We start from the raw sequence: 24,125 nt of genomic DNA, 5'->3' as shown, positions 1-24,125 counted from the left end.
AGGGCCTTACTCGTAGTTAAATCTCAGAATATACCGGAGGGCTGAATTGACCCGACCGTTCGCTAAACCGCCATAACCGGAAGTCACAGAGAGCATTTCTTGCCGACGTTGCCAACGTAACCAGATGTAAATATTTATATATTTTGGACCCGTCAAAATTTATAAAACCATTATTTCTAAACTATAAATTTTTTTTTTTGTAAAATTAATACTTTTATTCTGCAGCTCTCTAGACGCACTGTGGATGTATAATTTTTGAAAAATTAATCGTTTTGATGAAAAAGTTGTAGCTATAACCTTTAATAAGCATTTTTAGGGTTGACACAGATGTGTGTTTACAATGAGGACTAACGTTTGAAATCATAGACTATCTACCTCAGGTTTACAATATCCTGGGAAATAAATAGGCTACCCATACTGAAATACTGTATGTCAGATGCTCCCTTACCTTGCTCTATCTGGCCCCTTTACACTTTATAACGCATCACAAAATATAGTGTCGCTGTAAAGTGAAACAGTCAGCTGCAAATGCTATAGCACTGTCACAGCAAAGTGGGAAAAAATGCTCCGACTGAAGATACAGTATTTGCTAAAGCCATGAGATGCTATATTTATAGTTACATGTGCCTATACAGAGACACTTTGGTGACTCTGGTGGAAAGTGAGTCGTGGCTATGGGGTGTCCTGTGGTCCCCCCTAGGGAAGGTGGATGAAACAGGACAGAATGTAAGATGTGATGCCAATGAGAACTGAGCACTGAGCCAAATGGAGGAGACAGGGTTGACGAGCAGTGTTGTGTTTCTGTAGGTGTAGTTGTTCACACACCATCACACAGGTTGAGGCGATGACGAGCAGTGTTGTGTTTCTGTAGGTGTGGTTGTTCACACACCATCACACAAGTTGAGGCGATGACATCACAGGTGCAAAACTGGGATATTTTTGTCTGTTTCACCTATAAATACTTTTGGCGACTTTGGTGAAAGAGTTTTGAAAATGTGACCTTGGTACAGAGAAATGTGTGTTACCAACTGTAAAAACTTTTAATTAAAAAGAAAAAAAAAACTGGAACGGAAACATACAATAGTGATAGAATAGTGGTGAAATATCTGAATTCTTTTTTTTATCAGTTTGCCGAATGAGAATGTTGCAAATGAGATTATTCAAAGTGTAGCCTGTATGCGTGTCTACACAAGTCTGTAGCAGCCTCCCAACAGCTTCTGTCAATACAGTAGCATCAGCCATACTGCTCTGCCTCGGCTTCACAAATGAAAGCCCGACACCCCAAGAGAGCGGACAGCTTTGCATCGACCCCTTCTCCTGCAGGACGAGAAGCAGTGTCGACGTACAGTATAGACCAAGTCAAATAAGTCACAGCATAGAAGTGCAGATTACTGCGTGGCATGCTGCCAGCACAGTGAGCTATGGCACTCTAAAGGGGAAAAGACTTCTGTGTAAAATCCTGTTCCTGTAATCTGTTTCATAATGAGGCCATGAGGGTTTGGGGGCTGATGGATTCCTCACACACTGTACAGTCATAAACATGTGGCGCTTTTCATAGCAGGATGCCAGTTAATAGACTGAGTGTAGTTATCACACCCCCATTCTAGTGTTTGGATTCTGTTCTTGCATTATTAGCTCTGCCCTACAAAGGCAAAGTGCAGTAGGCCTATCTGTAAAAATGCCAAACTGAGAAAAACAGCTTTTTGTGTTTTTCATTTTCAGGTTTAAGCATCAAATTATGAATAACTACCAAGTCTATAAGTGATTAGATAAAGGTGGACTGGATTAAATGTATTTTGTAGTTTGTCTTTCTGACCAATTTTGACCGTTTTATGGCAGATACTGCACTTTGGCTTGGTATTAGCTACAGATACAGCACTTTGCCTTGGTTTTACTCCAATGGAATTATAGAGTAAATTATACAGTAGAATGTAGGGATACTGCACTTTGCCTTGGTTTCACAGTGCTTTTTTGGATGGACAGCAAAATAAAAAGCCCAATAACTCTGGAAATTTTAGCAGTACCAATATCAAATTCTACCAGATTGAAGAGAATATGCCACACTTTTGATTGGTCAAAAAAAAGAGAATATGCCACACTTTTGATTGGTCAAAAAAAAGAGAATATGCCACACTTTTGATTGGTCAAAAAAAAAAAGAAATTGAAAAAATGCAGATACAGTACTGCACTTTGCCTTTGAAGGGCAGAGCTGACAAGGGCAGAGCTCACAAACAGGGGTGGGTTTTCCATGGTGGCACGGGCCACCCTGTGTGCCCCCCCAATGGTCATTGATTTGAGGTAATGTCAATCAACATCCCAGTGTTCTGTCTAGTAAATAAAGAAAATGGTGTAAGATTGTTATTGTTCTCAATTTCACCATTTTAGTAATGCTTGTACAGAGCTGAGCTCTAACTACTGGGTAAGAGTATAAGACATTGCTGTTCATTGTGAGAATTTATAATAAATAATATAATAAAAGCAAGATGAAGACATACTGTAAACAGTGTCTAACGTACAATATAAATATTGAAGAGAGCGATCAGGGGCAGCCTTCATTTTTGTTACTTTTGGGCCCCTGCTCACAAACCAAGGTAAAAAAAAACAAAAAACGGTGGAAAAGTTAATTTTCTCCAGATAAAAGTAAAACTTTGATTTTACTGACCAAAGCATGACAAGGACGCTGGACCTTAAATGCTTCCTTTAATCATACACAGGGCAGGTAAGTGAGATAATCCAAATCGGGAGGATGAGAAAAGATTTAGACACCAATTCTTAGGGTGTACTAGAATATAATGTGTGTAGGAGGACATCATATTGCCCAGGCTAGTCACAGTTTCTACCCTTAGAATAAAGAAAGAAACATTATACACACCTGGTATGTCTCATTGTTGGACACTAATTCATAGATGGGTGCAGCCTTGGTAATCTGCAGGAGGACAGGCTCAGACTGCGTACGTCCCTGCGCTGCCCTCGGGCTCATGTGGCAGAGGTGGCAGGAGCGTGGACACTGTCCCTGGCTGGTGCAGTCCATACGGACACCGGCCGCCATGCGCTTTGCACCCGTGTCCAGCAGACTGGCGATGTAAGCCGGGTAGGTCAGTGTCCTGGGCTCCTTGTCCCGCTCCTCTGACTCCTCTGAGGGGGAGTTACCTGCAGGGACAGATAGAGAGGCGGGTTGGTTAACTGGTTACCTGTCACAGGAGCACTTCACACAGCTGTCACAAATCAAAAGCAAGGCAAATATTATTGAATCATTGAAGTATTCTAACCTCTTTTTTCACAGTGTCAATTCAGTACAACTTCTACTACTATTGTCCCACAAGGACAACATTTTTTGTATGTTTGCCAAATTTGCAAACATGTATAAAATTCTTCTTAAGCTGTTGAGCACATGGAAAATGGAATTTGAATACATTTAGCACAAGGCTGCACCACTGAATGTGAGAAGGGGTCTGAATACTTTCTGAATACTGTGTATACACATTATACATGGTGAAATAACATGTTCCCTGTAATGAGATAAGGGAGCGAAGGAACAAAAAAAAAAGCCGAACTGAGAGAATATTTCTTGCCCCTTTAGCGTCATGGCAAAACTACAAAGAATCAAAGCAGAAGTAAGCGGAATATTTGTGTTAATATAAGTCTTAAATAGTTGTATCTTCCGACAGCAATCACTTCTATAGTGTTTGGTCTGAAACACGGGTCTGTCAGTCACTCTGCTCTGCTGTAAGCCGAGGAGAAAACTTTCCTTGTATCCTACAACCTTTATCCAATGAGGAGAGAGAACGGCATAAAGGGGTGGTCCTCTCTGTGTGTGCAGCCAAGGGATGCGTGTGAATGTGGTGACGTAGGGACGAGGGCGGGGACTGCTAACTTCATCTGCTGACAGGAAGTTAGCCAAAACCACCGGATCGCTTACTTCTGCTTTAATATGTTCCCACATTCCCACATCTCCCTTCTGGAGTCTTTTTAACTTTTCTACATCACAGGCAGAATACATGAGCGGGAGTGTAAATATTTGGGCCACAGCTACAGCGACAAAGAGCTTCTCTCTCTAGCAAATAATGTGAACTGGTGAGAACTCCACTGAACAATGAAACACTGTATCAGTGTGGCTGTTGTAACAGCTGTGACTATTGTTGCAGTTGTGACATGCTGCAGTCTTAAACAAGTCTGAGACTAAAATAAGGTTAACAAGACACCTTCACCTCTATTTCCTCTAGTGACAATATGTCAGCTCACACCCCTCAGAGGTGAGGATGTCAGTGAGGCAGTTCTTCTTCTGCTCTTGTCAAGCAGAAGCATGTGATGTGCACAAGACAATCCTTAATTGCCATTCTTACTCTCACTGATAATTTGATTTTACAGACAAAGCTCTGAAGGTGACTTTGAAATGAGGACAGGACCTAGGATGGAACCCTGTGGTGCACCAGTGAATAGATGCGAGTGGAAAAAAGCCTGTAGCAGAGAGGTTGTAATGCTGAAAATGAAGAACAATCACCCCAGCTGACCTCAACAATGATTTCGAGGCTAAGACAGAATAATATGATCTGTTGGTCCAATTAAGCATTGAGGTTCTATTGTACAAAATGACCAACTGTGGACGTCTTACGCTACTTGACAGTGATTTTCTGAGAGGGAGTCAAACATGCAGAAACAAGAAGGTGTTGGCTGTATATAGTAGCGTAAGTAGCTTTCTTCTACAGCAGATTTGCTATTGGTATGCATGTTACTTCAGCCTCCAGCTGTACTGTATATCAGATGAGTGACAAGTGGTGGTACATCAACCTTGACTGGTGATTATGTGGACTTCTGTGTGCAACAGATCTATAAAAGTTTACTTTTTCTAGGTTTGTTGTTGGTGTATTACGTAAATATGTATCACTTATTCTCCTTAAAATGATATTTTGTCTCAGACGCAGTAGCTTCATCTGAGAGCAACAAGACAGGAAAATGTGCTTCCTACAGAAAGTTGCAATATAAAAGCTCAAGCATACATGCCCATAATAATGACAGCAAAGACACTTTTCCCTAATAACTCTGATTCCTGTACCTCCTGCATGCTACATACTCAGTATATCCAAGGTAAATATACTGCATTTTTATTTAATATCAAACTCATTTTATATATTTGGTTAGTAGAAAGAAGAAAGGTTATTCTATAAGTGTAAATTGACATGAAGAAAGAAAAAAAAAATCACATACTATCACCGCAAATCCATGCAAGCATGTCATTTACAAATATTCTGACAAACAACACATCTCTGAGTCAGAAAATATCTTAATCCAAATATAGCATCCAGTTTATGTGTTTGTGTGTGTGCATGAGTGCCGCTACCTTGTCATTAAAAAGAGATTAAGAATGTAAGTGCCATGGAAATGTCAGCATTGGCCTACGCATGGTTGTGTTGGTAATTGTCACCTTGTTGATTATACTGTAACTCTTCTCCCACACAAATATACACACCCCTTGTTTTGTCAAACATCTGCTCAGTATCACAGCTTTTCTGAAGTCATATACCGTGATTGACAAGTACATTTAATTCAGCTGAATAGAGGTGAAAAAGTTTCTGCTGAACCACGAAAGAGAAACTCTCAGCATAATTATTTTGTATCCCAGATGTTTTGTTTACTCAGGGTGACTCGGGGCATTTGGAACTGAAAAATAACTCAAATGATTTCTTTTTAGATCACAAGGTTAACAAAAACAAAACAAAAAAAAGCAATAGCTACAGTAATGTGCTAAACAACGTCATTCTGGGAAATTCAATATTCAGATGTAGTCGCACTGAAGTTCTTTGATAACACAGCTGCATCCTGACCCAGTAGTGGATTATAAACCAAATTAACAGGTGTGTTTGTGTATAGTTGTGTTCTCTTTTCATGTGCTTATGGCTGAGCTCTTTTTAAGAACTTTAAACTTCATTTTATTCCACTTTCTTATTCTTCTTTGCTCTTGCTTTTAACTCTATGTTTAATGTTTACAATTGTTTTAATTATTTGTTTTTATGCTATTTTATGCTGATCTTTTTAAATGTTTTGTCTTTATGTAAAACGCCGGTGCATATTCTCATTTGCCCAGGTCATAGTATTTCAAAGGAGGTTAAATCGAAAGCAACTGGACTTAGTTATTTATATATATATATATTATATATGTATATGTATCGATTTAACCTCCTTTGAAAAAAAAAAAAAAAAAAAGTCTTTATGTAAAGCATATTGAGTTGCCTTTGCTCTTGCTTTTAACTCTATGTTTAATGTTTACAATTGTTTTAATTATTTGTTTTTATGCTATTTTATGCTGATCTTTTTAAATGTTTTGTCTTTATGTAAAGCATATTGAGTTGCCTTGGTATGAAATGCGCTATATAAATAAAGATGCCTTGCCTTGTGTGTCTTTATGCACCTGCACATACTAAAGTCAGAACTCCTTTCTTGTTCATTTCTAATTCCCGTGCTAGATGTGGATCTCTCTGCATGTGTATGACTGAATGTGTCTTTGATAATTCTAGTTTGGGGCTTCAAGGCCTTGTGATAGGGCTACTGAGACCAGTGGGCAGATAAGGTCTTAGCAATCAGAGGTGTGTCAGCTCTGGTCGGCCACACAATTTGACCCCTGAGAGGCGTGTGTGTGTGCGCTTGTGTGTGAGAGAAAAGGCTCTCTGCAGGCCATGATTTCATGTGGCTAATCAAAGGAAATAAAAAAGCAGCTTAGGCTTTTGTTTGTAGTGTTTGCAAGTGGGTGGGTAGAAGTAAATCAATGAGAAGTATGGAGATAAGGAAAAAAGAAAAACATGGCTCGAAGGCAGCTGTGTGATCTCGAGTGTGTCTGGATGCATATGCAGGAAAGTATTTGCATTCTCAGACTTCATTCATCCGAACGTTGCCAAGGATGTCGACGTCCTTGTACTCCTGACCAGCCAAACTTTAATCTATCTTGTCAAACTGGCACACTTCCCGCTAATCACCACTCATCATCCTCTTCTTCTCATCTCATGGCAGATGGAAATTAAATGTGGCAGTCACATTAGGACAGCTGGGCGCCTTTTAGGGCAAAGACGATTGGCATTGATTAGTTCAGTTTAGTTTTGGTTTAGTCCAGGAGAGCTCGGTGTCAGCTGGGACGGGAGGTGAGCTCAGAAGAATGGTCAAACAGTTGGACTTGGTGGCCAAATGTAAGATAAGATAATAAGATTTATTTGTCCCACGATGGGGAAATTTACAGGGTTGCAGCAGACAAGAAGAGAAGAAATGTATAGCTAATGATAATAAATAGCAAATGGCAATGGCAGTAAAAAGAAAGCAGTATTTGTAATAGAGTATGATTAAATTAAGAAGGAAATAAGTAAATGAATAAATATCAATTTGAAATACCTGTCAGGTTTTGGTGTAACTGGACCCAAAAATGGAGATGCGAAAAAACAAATATGCTCGAACAAAAAGATATGGTAAAACATACGCAGGGTCCACACAGTCAGGAACACGCAGGGAAAACACTGGAGCACAGGGAACACAACACAGACCAACCAACAAAAGACAATGGGAAAACATTTAACGAGACACAGGTGGTCCAATCAAACACAGGTGAGACACATGAGGTAATCACAGGAGGGCGCACACAGGAAGACAGGACACAGGACTTCAAAATAAAACAGGAACTAAATGGGGGGATGAGAGACAAAAACAATGACAGGACCTCTACCAAGCCGGCTATACTAATGTTTCTTTCATACCACTTTAAACAGAGCCAGTCTATTGACGAGCCTTGCCACTCTCCATTAGCCCCATTGTATCGAACTTGGTTGCAGTTCCACCAGAATTCCACTAGGAGTGCTCGCGGGCGAGTGCAGAATGAATGGGGGCCTATGGAGCTAGAAGGCTAAATTTGTCCCTCTCACCTGGTAATAGTCAAAAAATCGCAAATATTGTTGCATTTTCTGCAAGATCAATATGGATTATAGGTTAAAAGTGAAATTGTTGAGAAGTTTTGTCCTTTCGATTTCCTACAGGTTGGGCTGTTGTTGCCCATAAAACGCTAGCATTCTGCTAATGAATGCTGATTGGTCAGTGACGGACTATTTACGACCAGAGATCCCACCTGATGACACAATAGCTGTAAAACGGGCGAAAAGCTGTTTTATTTCCTTCTGTAACGCTGTTATTATGCACTTTATTAACTTTTAATATTTTTTCAAGCGAGAAAGTAACTGTTTAGTCCCCCAATATGCGGTCAGTTTATCCAAATGACGGCTGTTTAGAAGTCTGCTCCGATGTTTTCGGAGAAGTGAAGCTCCACCTGTGGAGCAATGACCGGGACATCACAGCGGCAGCAGCCGGTCTGCTGACGTGCTCGGTCGGCCTACCTCTGTCGTCGATCCTGGCGGAGAAAACAGTGGCTAATTAACTTACCCGTAGGTTTTTAGAGGTTTACCACCGGCTGGTTAGATTCTTTTTAGGAGATAAATGTTGGTCTCATTGATGAAATCTAACAATTGTAGCAGTAGCATTAGTTTATTGTTTGAATGAAAAGTGAAGCTTCATGTGTGTATTGGACAGAGAGCAGTGCTGCCTGGGGGCTCTGTAGCCTACGTTCACCACATTTACATAAATAAATAAATGTTTTACAATGAACCGATCGCCTGCATTAAACGTTTTTTTATTTTTTATTATGTTATATTATATAACATGGTTACGGTCCGCGGTTCCGTAGACGGGCTGGACGGGCTGTCATCGTGCTCTGAGGTGACTCAGAAATTACCGTAAAGCAGCACCTCTTGTCTGTGACGTCATCATGTTTTTTGAAGAGCTTTTTAGAACAGAAACGTGAACTTAAAAAATCCAATATTCAGCCAAGTGCATTTTATTGCTTCCCCCTTTTGATAATAATATTCAAATTACTTTACAAAAAATTATTTCTAGAGAAAAGTGGATTTTTAGGGGTGTATCCCCATTGACTCCCATTCATTCTGCACTCGCCTGCGAGCGCCCCCACATGGACAGAGACGTGTTCCGAAAACCCGGAAGTTGGACGAGAGTGGCACTTCTCCTCAATATTAGAAATTCTCTGCTAAAGGAGAACTATGCAAGTCGGCCAGAAATAGCTCCCCCACAGTCCTGGGAGGCACTGTCGTAAAAAAAAAAAAAGTCGCCGCCACCACCTCCTCCACCTCCTCCACCTCCTACACGTGCTTGTGTTTACAAGGAAGATAGAGAGCGGTGTTTGCTAAGCCCTGCTAACACGGAGCTAACACTAACACGGAGCTAATGCTAACACGGAGCTAACGCTAACATGGCCACACACAGACACAGGCACAAAGACACAAACACACACATGAATAAAGGATCCAAAACGCGAAGGTGTGTGTGTCATGATGTATTACATTATCTTATAATGTAATACATCATGGTGTGTGTGTGTCTGTGTCAGTGGCGTAGGCAGAATTTTAATTTTGGGTGGGCCAGTAGAAAATCGGATGGGCCATCTTTTCTCAGGACAGTGCATTTCATGTAGCGCACATCATTAGGTGCGTTCGAGATGAGCCAGGCCTGCGCAGAATCGATCGCCGGTGACCAGCGCACAATGCATGCCGGTTAGATTTGTGTCCGACTTGATCCCGACTTGCTCTGACATTTAATTGTACCTATGTAAACAATAAAACTCAATCACACAGGCAGCTCCATGTTGTCCCTGTGTGATGTCCAGGGACAGGTCAGGACAGTCTGAGGACAGACAGCTTTGAGGTTGAAGTCCTATAAAAACGAAATGCACCTTTGACTATGAAAGGTCTGTAGCTGCGTCTTGACCAAGGGGGCAGTTGTCGGTCTGAGAAGTGAAGCTCACTTCCGCGTTCAAAAAACTGCAATCCCCTCGGATTCCTCTGGGGGCTGGTGTCAGAAGGGAGCATTCCCCATAGACCCCCATGTTAAAATCGCCGACTTTACATCCTCAGTAAACATGTTAAAAGCCTGGTGTCAGAACGTTTTTTCGTCTCAATCGATAGTTTCTACCCCCGCACACACTCTGAGGGGGGTGAATTTTTTTTTAACTCTATAGTTTTACTGTTATTAGGTTAAAATTCTGGCCAATCAGGGCGCGGAAACGTTGAGTGACAGGTCCGAGCAGCTCCGTGGACAGGCTGCTTCGAGGCCAGTGGGCGGGTTCTCGGCCGGCCAATCCAACATGGCGCTGTTCAGGCCGCCATATTTGAGTCACAAAAACGACTCCCCAAAACCAATGGGTGACGTCACGGACGCTACGTCCATTCTTTTTACAGTCTATGGTCTTGACCACATGTCAGCTGATCAGCTGTAGTAGAGGAAACTCCGCTCTCCGCTCTTTTTTTTTTTTTTTAAATTAAGCGCCGGTTAACCAGTGCAGATCCGCTGTATTTATCAAAGCGTCACCGTGCTGAAGCAGCGGGTCTGTTTGAGCTGCGTTCATGAAGTTAGAGGCTACTTTCAAACTCTTCTGTCAGGCAGTGATCAGTTATCAGTGTCTGCAGCTTTTTGACTCGTTACTCACTGGTCTCGGTGTTTTAGCGACCGTGCTACATGGCTGAGTCCAGTATTATACAACAGGTAACATTGTCTCTTTTCACCTCCTCTCTCCCTTGCTGGCTGCACCACCGTTTTAAACAGAGATCCGCTACATCTATCGGCTTTGTTTGTTTATATTTCACAGAACAACTCCCATTGAAAACGGTCGATTAACTGCAGTTAATTTAATTTAATCAATAAAATGTTTCTTCTTATGAAACGTGGACGGGCGGGCCAGTGATTAGTGTGGGCGGCACTGGCCCGGCCAGGCCCACTCCTGCCTACGCGCCTGCCTGGTCTGTGTTAGCATTAGCTCCGTGTAGCCACAAGCCAAACTTCATTAGTAGGCTACAAACATTTCATCCATGGTTTCCTCCGACTTTCCGAACTCAAACCAATCACGATTCATGACATGCATGACGTCATCTGCGTTCTTATCTGGTAGTTTCTCGCGATAGTTCTATCCATTGACGAGATTTAACACGGCGGGGGTGGGGGGGGGGGCGCGCGCATTGGCCTAGACCCCATTCACCTCATAATAGGTCACTCAACCATCACAGTGTCTCTGAGCCACAATAATTACAGCCGAAATCCTGCATAGTTCTGCTTTAAACGGACCAGGGTTCATTTCTTGGTGCTGTTTTTCTTTAATTTTCTCATTGTAAGAGTGAAATGTTCTCTGCCTTGCTGCCTAACCTGATCATCATCACCTGGTCATATTAAACAGTTTGCTGAGCCATGTGCATTTTTGCAGAAAAGGCAGTGTGAAAGCAGATAAATAATGATAGTGATAAATGCTACAATGTTACAACTTTCAGCTCCTGAATCGAACCGAGTCCTCTTGGTCAGGTGTGAAAACCTAAGACATCGCATTCATGAGAATGGGACGAACATGAGTATGTAAACAGCAAAGACAACGAGGTCAGTAATGATCATATCTCATTAATACAGCTCGTTAAGATCCAATTAGTGAGTCACTGTAGGAGTCCATGCCATCATTTCCAAAGGTCTCCATTTTTTACACATGCAACCTACAGAGCTTAATACAGTACTAAGTAGCAGTATAGTTTCTAAAACTCAGTTTGAACTTGAAAACTTATCAGCAGGAGAAATGTAACAAAAGAGATGTGTTATTACAAACACATATTAGTCTTGATGTAGCCTTAATAAATGTAAACTGTCCCTCCTCTGTTATTCTTCTCATTGCTGTTATCTTGCTGTCACTAGGGATCATGGCAGATCTTGCTCTCCAAAACTCGCTTTAAAGGAGACATATTATGTCCCATTTCCACAAATTAAAATAGTTCCCAGGTGTCTTAAAGCAGAAGTAAGCGATATTTTTGTGTTAATATAAGTCTTAAATTATAAGACAGCAATCACTTACATAGAGTGTTTGGACTGAAACACGGGTCTGTAAGTCACTCTGCTCTGCTCTGAGCCGAGGAGAAAACTTTTCTCTTATCCTACAATTTTTATCCAATGAGGAGAGAGAACGGCATGAAGGGCTGTGTGTGCAGCCAAGGGATGCGCCTGAATGTGGTGACGTAGGGACGAGGACCAATAGATCCATGACGAGGGCAGGGGCTGCTAACTCCATCGGCTGACAAGACGTTATGGTGCGTTCAAGGTAACCCGTAACTCGTGTTATTCCGACCTGTGAAGTCGTACCAGTTCGATCTGGTACGACTTCACGGGTCAGAAGTTACGAGTGGCCGTTATAGTGCACTTTCACAGGTAAAACAGGTCGGAAAAACACAAGTGGGTTGCCTGGAACGCTACAAAGTCGTAAGTCGTGATTTGAAGCTGTAATTTACGGTTTCAAAAGCGTGCCTGGAACGCAGCATTAGCCAAAACGACCGGATCGCTTACTTCTGCTTTAAAGACATGTCTGTGACATGCTTTGGTCAAAATCCCCCAAGGATCAAACATCACAGCTCTTTCCATCCTCTCAAAACAGCCCTGTTCAGAACGGCTGGTTTCAGTGCCTGTCCCTTTAATTGCAAATGAACCACTGCTTGCCCCCCGCCCCACCCCTTCTACCAGTCCCAGGTAGGGGTGGTATTATATAAATCTGAAAACTAGTTACATCACTGGAAGACAACTGAGGGAACAGCTCGTAAAATCACATGGATTTCAACCTAGGGAGACTGCACATTACAGATTTTTTTTTGTCAGTTCTCACATTTTGGGGGCCAAAAGGCAAGACAAACACCCAAATATATGTTAAAGAGCCTTCATAAAGTGATATTTCCATAATATGTCCCCTTTAAACACTTGATTTATTCCTTTGTTCATTAGTTCATTAGACAGATGATGTTGTGAGAGCAGATGAGCCTTGTAACATTGTCACTCCCAAGGTCACTCTCGTGTGAATTTCCAGTATTCTCTGTATTTTTTCGAGGATTTTGCTTTCAACCAACTCTAAACACAGCCACCATTCGTAATTACCTCAGGGAAACAGAAACACACCAGTGCTTTTTTCCATTGTTGCAGGTTAACAATATTCACTTTCTGGTGAGTGGGCGCAGCGGCTGTGGTTTTGCACATAACTGTTATGCTGTTCCAACCTAGAGGTAAAATGGCCCTCAGGAACATTCTGTGTGAAAAGCGCCTCTCTCTCTCTCTTAAAGCAGAAGTATTATATTTGTGTTAATATAAGTCTTAAATAGTTATATCTTCTGACAGCAATCACTTATATAGAGTGTTTGGTCTGAAACACGGGTCTGTAAGTCACTCTGCTCTGCTGTAAGCCGAGGAGAAAACTTTCCTTGTATCCTACAACCTTTATCCAATGAGGAGAGAGAACGGCATAAAGGGGCGGTCCTCTCTGTGTGTGCGGCCAAGGGATACACGTGAATGTGGTGACGTAGGGACGAGGGCGGGGACTGCTAACTCCATCGGCTGACAGGAAGTTAGCCAAAACGACCGGATCGCTTACTTCTGCTTTAATGAATCACTGACATACATCAAGAGTCACTTCAGACTCGCCTGACCAGCTCCACTGCTGAAGAGCTGTGTGCAACAGCTGAATGACTGTTTGCTCTTGTCTTGACCGGCTGCTTTACTCTTTATAAGTTGACACGTACAATATCCGTCACCTGATAACAAGTCTTTTAGCTGCTAAACTGACTAAATGTCCTTCACAGTCACAACAGATATCAGAGAGCAGCTACTCTGTGCTTTGTGCTTACTGGAGAAAATTGAAAAATGTGCACAAATGATGTTGCACATGAAAGATTCCGTGTGATGTCCACAGGCGCGAGGCGAGGGACACAGATGTGTTTAAAGTGGCAGGCAATCTGGTTTCCTGTCTGGATGTCTCTATTCCAACTTCTTGTCTTCCCAAGGTGAACAACAGGTTCTGTTATTCATGGTGCATTTTCTTTTCTCCTATTGCATAAACGAAAACAAGAGAATGTTGCACTCATCTTTGAACTTCACTTCACCACGTCTTTCTCCTTTTGTCGTGTCTACTTTTGCTGCATTTCCTCTTTCTGGTTTCCTTTTTTTCAACTCTGTAAAAGTCACAATCACACCTTTTTTTCCCCCAACACAAATACAAATATATGGTGGGTGTGTTTGTGGGTATAGGGGGGCTGCAATACTCTCTGCTCTGCATCTCCCTAATAAAACGAGAAAACCAATCTCTATTCTCTCACATTTCCTGACACTTCCTCTGCCTTTGAATTCTCACTACCTGCCACATCTTTTTCTCACATTTATATTCCCTCCCTCCTTCCCTCTGTCAGTCTTTAGCCGTCTTAAAAAAAATCTAAAACAGCGCGTTCTTATCTACGCATTTAAACCGCTGTCAACTTCAGCCCTGCCTCTATGTTCGGGGAGGCCTAATGACTAACAAGAATTTTTTGCTTTGAAGAGGATAGATGCTGAGGAAATTGCACAAACAATCACAAAGCTCATTAAATGTAATCTGTGTTTGACAGAGTCAGACACTCCACACAAAAGGAAAGTGATGACAGGACAAAATAGAGAAATAGAAGCTCCCTCTCCGCTTCCTCCTCCCTCAAATACAATTTTTGATCCAATTTTTGCCCCCTAACTTGATTTATTACTAGCCGTTGGGGTGAGTGCAGAGTATGTTTGTGCATCTGTGTCTGTGTGTGCAACATTTTCATCCTGGTGTAAACACACTTCAGTTGTAGAGGTGCACAGGAATACCAGAAGTTCTTGGGGAAAAAGTGAAACAAGCCAAAGAACGATTTGATAATTAACAAATTATTAATGTGCAGTTCCTGAGCAACTCTGATGGACAATATAGTAGCTAATGATGAGATACTAGAAACTGTATTAATGAATCATGTGGAACAGAGTAATGACCACTGGCCTCATAACTCTGAATCAGCTGCTGAGTCGAGTAACAACTCATTCATTACTCACTAAATAATGATTTCTTACACTGTGCAAAGCCTGATGAAGTGACACATCATACAGAGTAAGTAGTAGTAGTTGCTCATTACATCATGATTATCAGACTATTACCTGCTTTTTCTTTAGCTGAGAGGTAAAGCGACAAGTCACGCAGAGAGGTGTAGTTTTCATCGCAGATACTAATCAGTAAAAATGCATTAAAAGAAATTCAAAGCTTGAATACCATTGAAAGTCTTTTGTTACAGTGGAAACTGCTCATCACGCTCCTTATTACACTATTATTTCCACTTGTATGCTTCCAGAGCTTGAGGCAGAATGATTCTTATATAAATGCTATTCAAATGCTGCATTGACTTTGGGTCTCTTGTTTCTCTGACCCTCTTATCTTCTCACAGTGTGTGTGTGTGTGTGTGTGTGTGTGTGTGTGTGTGTGTGTGTGGGTGTGTGTGCGTGTGTGTGTATCTCCCTCACTGACTCAAGTCACAGCGTTTGGCTGAGACGCATCACATGACTGGTGCTGTACAGGCTAAAAAAAAGTTATACCAGATAAAACAGAGTCTCAAATGAATTATATATAATTTATAGGATCTAAGTGAGAGTCAGGATGAGATGATTTCAGGTCTGGCTCATGTTCTATCTGTCAGTGAACTTGCCCACTGCTATTTACCAGAAAATCTTTGCTGCTCTTAAAGGGGACATATTATGGAAATATCTATCTATCTATATATACACCCCATAAAATGTGAGAATTGACAAAAAACATCTGTAATGTGCAGGCTCCCTAGGTTTAGATCCACGTGGTTTTACATGATTACTTGCATAATCCCACCCCTACCTGAGACTGGTAGAAGGGGTGGGGCGGGGCAAGCAGTGGTTCATTTGCATTTAAAGGGACAGGCACTGAAACCAGCCGTTCTGAACAGGACTGTTTTGAGAGGATGAAAAGAGCTGTGATGTTTGATCCTTGGGGTATTTTGACCAAAGCATGTCACAGACATGTCTTTAAGACATCTGGGAACTATTTTAATCTGTGGAAAGGGGGCATAATATGTCTCCTTTAAACGGTCCTTGCCATTGGCTGCACAGCACAACTCCCAATGAAGGATCCTGTTTCAGAGTGGGGAAGAATTGATTTCCTGGATAACTGTTTCACCGGGGTGTGAAACAGTATACATAAAGTGAATCAATACATTACCTAGTGGTATCAATACCAGTGATGGAATCAGAACAATTCTAATACAGAGTATATACTGAGCTGTACTCCATTATTACGTCGCCATGATGCAGAGAAACTACAAGCCGTGATGATGTAATTAAAATCCCTGGTTCCACTCTCCACTTTAAACTTTCTATTGCAAATTCGACAATATCACCAGAGTCAAGTGTGGAGGAAGATATTGCTCCCCACAGACGGTTTTTGGATGCGGCCTGGAGGAAACCAATCTTTTCTTCCAGCTGAGACCTAATAGGCTTCGCTAAACTGTAGACACAGGACAGATGCATGATGGGAAACTCCCAGCATGAGCATGCATTTGTATATGTGTTTATCCGTGGGTTTGTGTGTGTGTGTGTTAGAGTTGGTATAAAGCTGGGGATTTGGGGCTGCTTTGACCCATGCTGTACCGAGCAGAATGACTCATCATCTCTATAATACACAACAGATGGAGCTCAGAGCTATTCAGAGTCATACGATACCTCTACATCCACTCCTTCCTCCCACACTCCTCGGCGAGAGATAACTCCTGCTCGTCTGCCACTGACTGACTCAAGTCGCTCCTCCTGTTTACCCCCAAAAAATATACTTTCAAGTCTATAAATGTTTATGGACCGTGAGAGAAAGATGAGAAGAAAGAGGGGTGAGACATGCTTAAGCATGTAATCTTCAGATGTTGTTTGTGTTAATATATTACAGCGTTTTTTTTGGAGGGGGGGGGAGTCAAAGCCTTCATTTCCTGTCTCTCACAGACCGGCAAGATCCGCTCCATTATATTGCCTTTCATCAGACTTCTTTGTGAAACGATGACTCATTAAACCATCATTCATCTTTGTGATCAAAGCGCGTGATTTTAGCCCCTGACACCATCAGCATAATTTTTAACAGAGGCTTTTAAACTAAATGCCTGACTTGACACCTCGGTGGCTCCTGCGTTTCCCAGCATGATCCCTCCTCTCTTCCACGCTGTGTGGAATAATATCATTTACTGTGACTCCACTCACCTCTGTAATTGTGTGCGTGTGTGTGGGAAGGAGGAGGAGGTGGTACCATTATCCACCACTAGATGGTGCTGGCGGATCACCGACTCGGTGGCAAGTTTTTTAGAAGCAGCAGGCTAAGAATGTACATGCTCCACTGTTGAGCAGACAAAAGCAGGGCAAATCATACCTAACCTTTTTAAATGTGCTTGGCTGAGATGAACATTACATGCTTATGGAAAGCAATCATGAGCTGCGGCTGATCTGAAAATGTCGGAAATCAAAGCAGGCAGTAGCTTAGTAAATGGAAAGCGGTGAGATGGAAAACTGCATTAAAATAAAGGGGGGCTGGAGAGGGGGGAGGGGGGGCCTGTTGTATGTAGACGAGAAAAATGATAAACAGAATTAGAGAGAGCAAAGCGGAAATGGAAAGAGACACAGATAAACAATACTCGGGGTGTGCTGTGTGTCTGTCTCTGTGATATATTCTGAACTCCAAAAACCTGCAAAATGGAAAAACATCAGAGTGCTTAAACAAATCTGTGTGACAGGCAAATCTCCTCAGATGTATTGTGCAGTTTGTCTCCGCATGTGTGCATATATACGTGCATGTCTGAAACGACACCTTTCCAGGCAGTCACATGCAGCGTGGACCTGATAAGTCATGGCAGCGGGGCGCTGCTCTGCCCCGATCCAGCTCAAGCTAAACCGTAGGTATAAAAAAAAAAGGGGGAAAAAAAGTGTGCATCTTTCTGTTGGCTTGCAAAGCCACGCTGAGATCTGGTGTGATTGCCTTTTTTTGCTCACATTCTTCCACGCAGAAGCAAAGCAAAGATTTTCTTTTCTTTTTTCTTTTTTTTTGTCACTGTGCTTGTGTGTGTGTGAAAGAGAGGGAGGTGCAGAAGCAGCGTGAATATGTATGTTTTTTTGTGAGAGTGAGAAGCTGATAAGTTGAGAAGACAGACTGAGAGAGAAATGTGTGTGTGTCTAGTGTGGGAGGATATGCATTAGCATGTGTACACTCTGCAGTGGAGCAACACTTGAACTCCCCTGTGTGTTCATGTCAGCAGCACAATCAGACACTTCAACATGACAATCAGCACCAACTCACCAGCCTCCAGCAAACAGTACAGATCTATATAGCTACATGCAAGTGCCTTTAAATTCACTTCTTAAAGGGATACTTCATTCAAAATTGATAATTCAATTCAAATTCAATTTTCTACTCACTGTCACTCACTGTCATCCAAAACACACTCACTGTCATCCAAAACGCACACTATGCGTTTTGGATGATTCAAAAGTGAGCTCTATCCGCCACCATTATATGAAAATTTGTTGCCAGCCGGACCCCGCCTGGATCTCCTAAAGCGTTTTAATAACTCTGAAAGTTCTCCAAACCCTTCCTTGGCATGACAGTGAGTAGAAAAATTGGTGAATTATCGATTTTGGATGAAGTATCCCTTTAACACAGTCCAGATCTACAGTATATACATGCAACTGCCTCTAAATTCACTTCTTAAAGATAAAGATAGAGACAAGTTATCATTCACTACTGGCTCTGTTGGATCACTGTGGGCTCAAGACTGCTGAAGGACGTTTGAGTGAGACAGTCAACCCCTGGTGCTAACTGTCTGACCTGCGCCTCAGCCCAGAGGGCACAACACACTTCCCTGTCGTATCAATTTACAAATTGCTAATTCACTGTTGTAACTGCTCATTAACCTCCAATTTATCACAAACCTCGAATTAAGGACTACGCAATTGGGAACGAAGGAAGCTGAGGAAACAGATTACAGTAATTTGCCTGATCATTTATTGGTAATTGCTAATCTGTTTACTGTTGAAGAACGGATGCAAAACACAGTCACAATAACTCAGCAGTCTTCAAATCTTTACAGCTGTATTATTCAAAGCCACCCTGTCAGAAGGCATACAGTACTGTTTATGTACTTCATTTAAATTAACTGGCTGTAAATGGATGTGTTGCTAATTCCTTCCCTCTTAAAATGCAAAGAAAACACCAGAAAAGAGAATTCAAGATATTCATATTTCAAAGTTCAGACGGTGTAAAGGAGTGATTCTGATACAGGGCGCGCTGCAGTGCACTGGCTGGTGGCTGTTTTCAATAGTCTCCATCTGTGTGGCTCATGAGGATGCAGAGAAGTGGGTGGAGGCTTTATGTGTGAACGGTGCAGACTGATGCATTTCAAACCATCAGGAGGTCCAGTGTGTTTGCTGCATGCCAGATATGCTAAATGATCTCGGCGCTCAGTGCTGTGCCACCTGAACTGATGCTCAAAGTAAGAAATGATGCCATTTGCCAGCTCTGGTTTGCGATGCGCACAAAATAAATCAAACATGAACGTGGGCTGAGGTTTTTAAAGGCCATTGAAGACGTCATTTTATTAATTTACCACTGAGTGTATAAGCAATGGAGTTCTGACACAAAAACCATATTTTGTTTTCTGTTGGTAGACTTAGTATTTTGTTTTATTTTACTGTTTAGAGATTTGGGGTGTTTTCTTATGCTTTCAAAAAAATACAGTTGAAGCAGATGAGCCCAGGAGTCCATGTTCAATAAACATACCGTACTTCAAGAGGAACTAGATTGTGTTGTTCTGTCCTTTCAAGCCTGTTTGACCTCTGACCAGCACTGATGGATGTTGTTGGTTGTGGATACATGTGCTCTGCTAGACCTGGAACCACATCCACCAGGGTCCTGGAGTGGGTCTGGAAGTCTCTCTAAGAAACACACTTCTCAGGAGATATTACGTTACTTTCTCAGGAGTTTTTTTTTTTAAACCAAAATTGAATTTCTGTTTCTCTACACTATAGTAATATGGGTTGATGCCGTATATCTCATGTTTACTGTACATTACTGTAATTTTATTCTGCACCACATAGGATAACAAGACAACCTCACGTAGGTGGGAGAGGATCCTTTTTACTCTGCAACAAGAAGAGGCCATTTGTGCAATGGTGATTACAAACAATGACATAAGGTTGAGAGAGATACAAAGCAAGGATGACAATATCTTTGGGAATATTGAATCTGTTTCAATCGTTACAATTGACAGAGTGATGTAGATGAAAATATGTGGCCAGACAGAGAGGAACGTCTGGATGTGCAGGAATGATTACAGTACTCTGTAGAATGATTACAGTACTCTGTAGGTTCAGTTACTATACAGTATGAAATGCAGTATTGTTTACAGTTGTGCACAGCTCTACCCAAGGGTGTTTCTTATGTTTGTTCTAAATAGATGACTGCAGTGTATTTTTCTTTTGCACAATGCTGTGAACAAATTAGAACTGCAAAAAGCATATGCAGTAAAAAGTGTGAAACATACTGTACGTATTCAGTGTCAGTTACTCCACTAAATAAAGTAGGCTAAAGTGTAGCTTTAGGCCCCATTTACACACAACGCTTGCGGATGAAAACGGCAAAATATTTAATCGGATGTGCCTTTCATTTAGATGGCAACGCCGTTTTCGGGGCTTGAAAACGCAAAAAAGTGAAACCACCCTCCAGAGTGGAAATCTTAAAAACGCTCCGCCGTTGCATCTCCGTGTAAAGGGTGAAAACGCACGGAGATGTCTGCCGGAAATCAAGAGGAAGAAGAAGAATACACAGGCGTGTGGACTTGGTGGTGTTGTGTGTTGTGCGGCACGCTGCCACCTAGGCTCCTGGCGTGCATACAACATTGAATTACACAGACTTTTGCGTCACCGTATGCACGCTGATTTCCACCCCAAAAACGCTTGTCTAAACGCGGAATAAAAAGTGAAGACGCAACGCCACTTTTGCGTTTTCTGTTCGGATAATTTCCATATAAACGTAGCCTTACTGTAATTTTCACATGGCTGTACAAGTAGTGCATAGTGCTGTCTTGAGCATTTTCTGGTATTGTCACCAAGACCTGGCCTTTTTGCATTAGAAAACACTTAGAGAATAAACTATCATAATGAAAACATGGCAAACCCGTTTGACTATCTTGTTCATAAACAATGGTGTCAAGGCTTCTCATTTTGATGACACTGACAGTTTCACTGACATGAATACTTGCTTTAAGTCCTGGTTTTGGATTTATAGAACAAACTGTGACACCTTCTTTGAATATGTTTTTTCCTGACAGGCATCGGATCTAGGCTTAACTTTTAAACATCAGTTTAATATTGGACTGTTTCATCATTTTTTGGCCATTTCCATCCTTTTGCTCTCAAGACTATTTCAATGCTGTGTAAAAAAGTTACAGAAAGTTGAGGATAAACTATCACAAACATCAGAGTTTTGTGCTTGGCATGGACGGAGAAGGTGGCATATCCACAGAAAGATGTAATAGAGACCAGTTTTCAAATAAATGTGTTAGGAGATTTTAGGACTTGTTTTGGCATGACAGAACAGGTTGTAGAAAAAAATATATATACAGTATATATATATATATTCCTCTCACTGAGGCATGGATCAGTGCATATGGAAAATGGAAAATATCTGCTCTTACATCTTATGCAGTAAACTACACAACCTGAAACTCTCCCAAAGTTCACCATCACTTTAACATACTGTATAATATGCAGCATTTCCCTGAACCACTGCCCTTTTGTACCTATAGCAGGATTCAGAGTGGAGGCTTCTCACTGAGGCTCTTTATTCTGCAGCATTCAAGCCACCGCACATGCAGAAAATACCCACATGCTATCTCACAAAGTCCCGCAAGCCTTGATGGAAGCTTCATGTTTAAAGCGGTGCATGGCGTGGAGAGCTGTGAGCTGATGCTGTTTGTCTAAGTGCTGATTAGAGCGGCTGACCGTGGCCCTCTCCTTCATGGATGCTGAAGGGCCCAGTAATGTCTGTCAGTGTGTTCTCCACATGTTCATCACCTTCACTCTCTTAACCTTTCACTGCTTTTTTCCTTCTTTATACATTAAGAAGAACCTGCCTCAACCAGACTATATGAGATACAGAAATACCTACAATGTCCCCGTAGCCACTTATAATGTTGATGTAGATTTTCAATATCAGTCTTGGATTCAAATTGAATATGCAGTAATGACACTTATGAAATATAATGATGCTGAGATTTGCATCAGCCCTCATGAGCTATTAATAGCACTCCTAGCAGTTTTAAACTGTCATTAACAAGAAATAGTCACATTTGCAACGGGAAGTCACAATTTTCAATATAGAGGCGAAAGTTTAAATAACCATCATCAGGAAGGAAAATGTAGTCACATTCACACATGTACAACACACACACATGGAGTTGGTTTCAGTGAGTAGTAGACATCTCTTTTCCAACAGTTAAAGGGACAACGAGGAGTTTTGGAAAAGCGAAGCGTTTTCACACTACATTTACGAGCCTCCGCGCGCACCGTAAAATTCTTTGACCGGCCCAAGACGGACTCATGTTTTCATTCATCAATTATTAAAGTCAGAGGTTCGAAGACGATCACATAAACGGCGATTCGGCTGCGTTATTCTCATGACTCGCCACAAAACCGAAAGTAAGGAAACGCTGGACGGCTCGACCAGCATTTCCGCCACCACTAATAATAACAAAATAACGATAGAGACAGAACGATATCTTTATCGGTCTGTGTGTATCACAGTATTATTGTATAACCTAGACCTGCTTTGTCATCTAAGAACACAAGGACAACTGTTAACACCATGTTAACTAAACTCGGCTATTCATGGGGCTAAATTAATCAATATAGTCTAGAGGTGAGAAAAAAACCGGAGGAATATAAAATATGTTCCTTTCTATGCTGCATTCCTACATCAACCACCTATATGCATCAAAGTGGTAATAAGCAACTACAGTACTGTACATAGACACGTGTGCAATGGAGTGAGCTGAAAATGAGCGTCAGATGTTTTGATCAGTCAGGTGGAACATCAGTATACAGCCTCAAAAGGTCGGAGCCTCTTTGTGGTGTGTGTGCGGCACAATGTTAAAGAGGAACTAAGCAGGATTTCTCTCATGGCTATGATACATTTTTACTTTAATTAAAAAGCTCCAGAGTAATTGTGATCGTTAACTACATGACTTGTGACTTGTACGAGTGAGAACGGAGGCTCTCTGCCTTCCACCTGGCGTCTCATGGCTGAAAATCAACCTTGCAACATCAGTGTAGTACTAGGCCGCCGCCCCAGTGTTCCAACTCTCATCTCTGTGGCACCGTGTAACACTCTAACCCTAACCCATAATCTTTTGTTTATGACTTAAGGGGCCGTCCATACGAACGCGGGTATTTCTGAAACCGTGTGTTTCTCTGCACAGTTTGGTCTTTCATCTACACGTAACTGCAGTTGTAGGTTCCTGAAACCGGAGTTTTTTGTAACCGGAGTCCAGGGTGAATTTTTTCTTCCTGTTAAGAGTGCTATCGCCACCTACTGCTTTGGCATGTGCATGACATTGTTTGAGGCGGATTTTGCGGTTTCATGTGGACGGAGATATTTTTTATCACACCAGTTTTATCACACAAGACGGGAATTGTTTTTTAACCGGGGGCCATAAAAGTTCGGTTTCAAAAATACCCGTGTTCGTATGGACTAGGCCTAAGACTACACAAAAATACACGTCGTAACATCATATATGTTACGTAACGTTATCCACCGCTCCATGGATTGATTTTTCGATGGCTTCATTGTAAACAAATACACATGGGCAGGAGGAGGGTTAGCAAAACAGATGAAAAGCAGCCAGACTTGCATAGTTCCACTTCAAGGTAAATCCATGACGCACAAGGCCTTTGCAGAGAAGTGTTCCCTCTTTGTAAATCAACTCAATTTAACCTCCTCTGCTAATGAACTAAAGATGTATTCATATTTTCTACGTATAGGAGGCCCTCAGCTGTCTTGCTTGGCTGTATTTGGGCGGTCAGGGGGCTGCGATGTGGGACCTTCAAGTTCTAGTCAATCATTAGTGTTTAAGTATGCTATAATGAAAGGCAACATAAAACAGCAGCACACTGCTGCTTTAAGATTCATGTCAAAACAT

The 24,125-nt window shown here is 41.7% G+C and overlaps 1 protein-coding gene across 6 annotated transcripts in view; it reads right to left on the bottom strand.

Annotated features, from left to right (window-relative positions):
* Window positions 1-24,125, bottom strand: part of astn1 (astrotactin 1) — an 840,736-nt gene that overhangs the window by 70,560 nt on the left and 746,051 nt on the right. For all 6 annotated transcript variants that reach the window (XM_085804088.1, XM_085804090.1, XM_085804091.1 and 3 more), the window contains one exon: window positions 2,873-3,150. In XM_085804088.1, the coding sequence (XP_085660214.1) occupies window positions 2,873-3,150 (278 nt within the window). The remainder of the gene's footprint in view (window positions 1-2,872; window positions 3,151-24,125) is intronic.

Source organism: Trachurus japonicus, chromosome 17, assembly GCF_045865225.1.
Source record: "Trachurus japonicus isolate A0001 chromosome 17, Traja_1.0".
Taxonomy (NCBI): Eukaryota; Metazoa; Chordata; class Actinopteri; order Carangiformes; family Carangidae; genus Trachurus; species Trachurus japonicus.
Note: the sequence above shows the minus strand (reverse complement) of the source record. Positions and strands in the feature narration are given on the sequence as shown.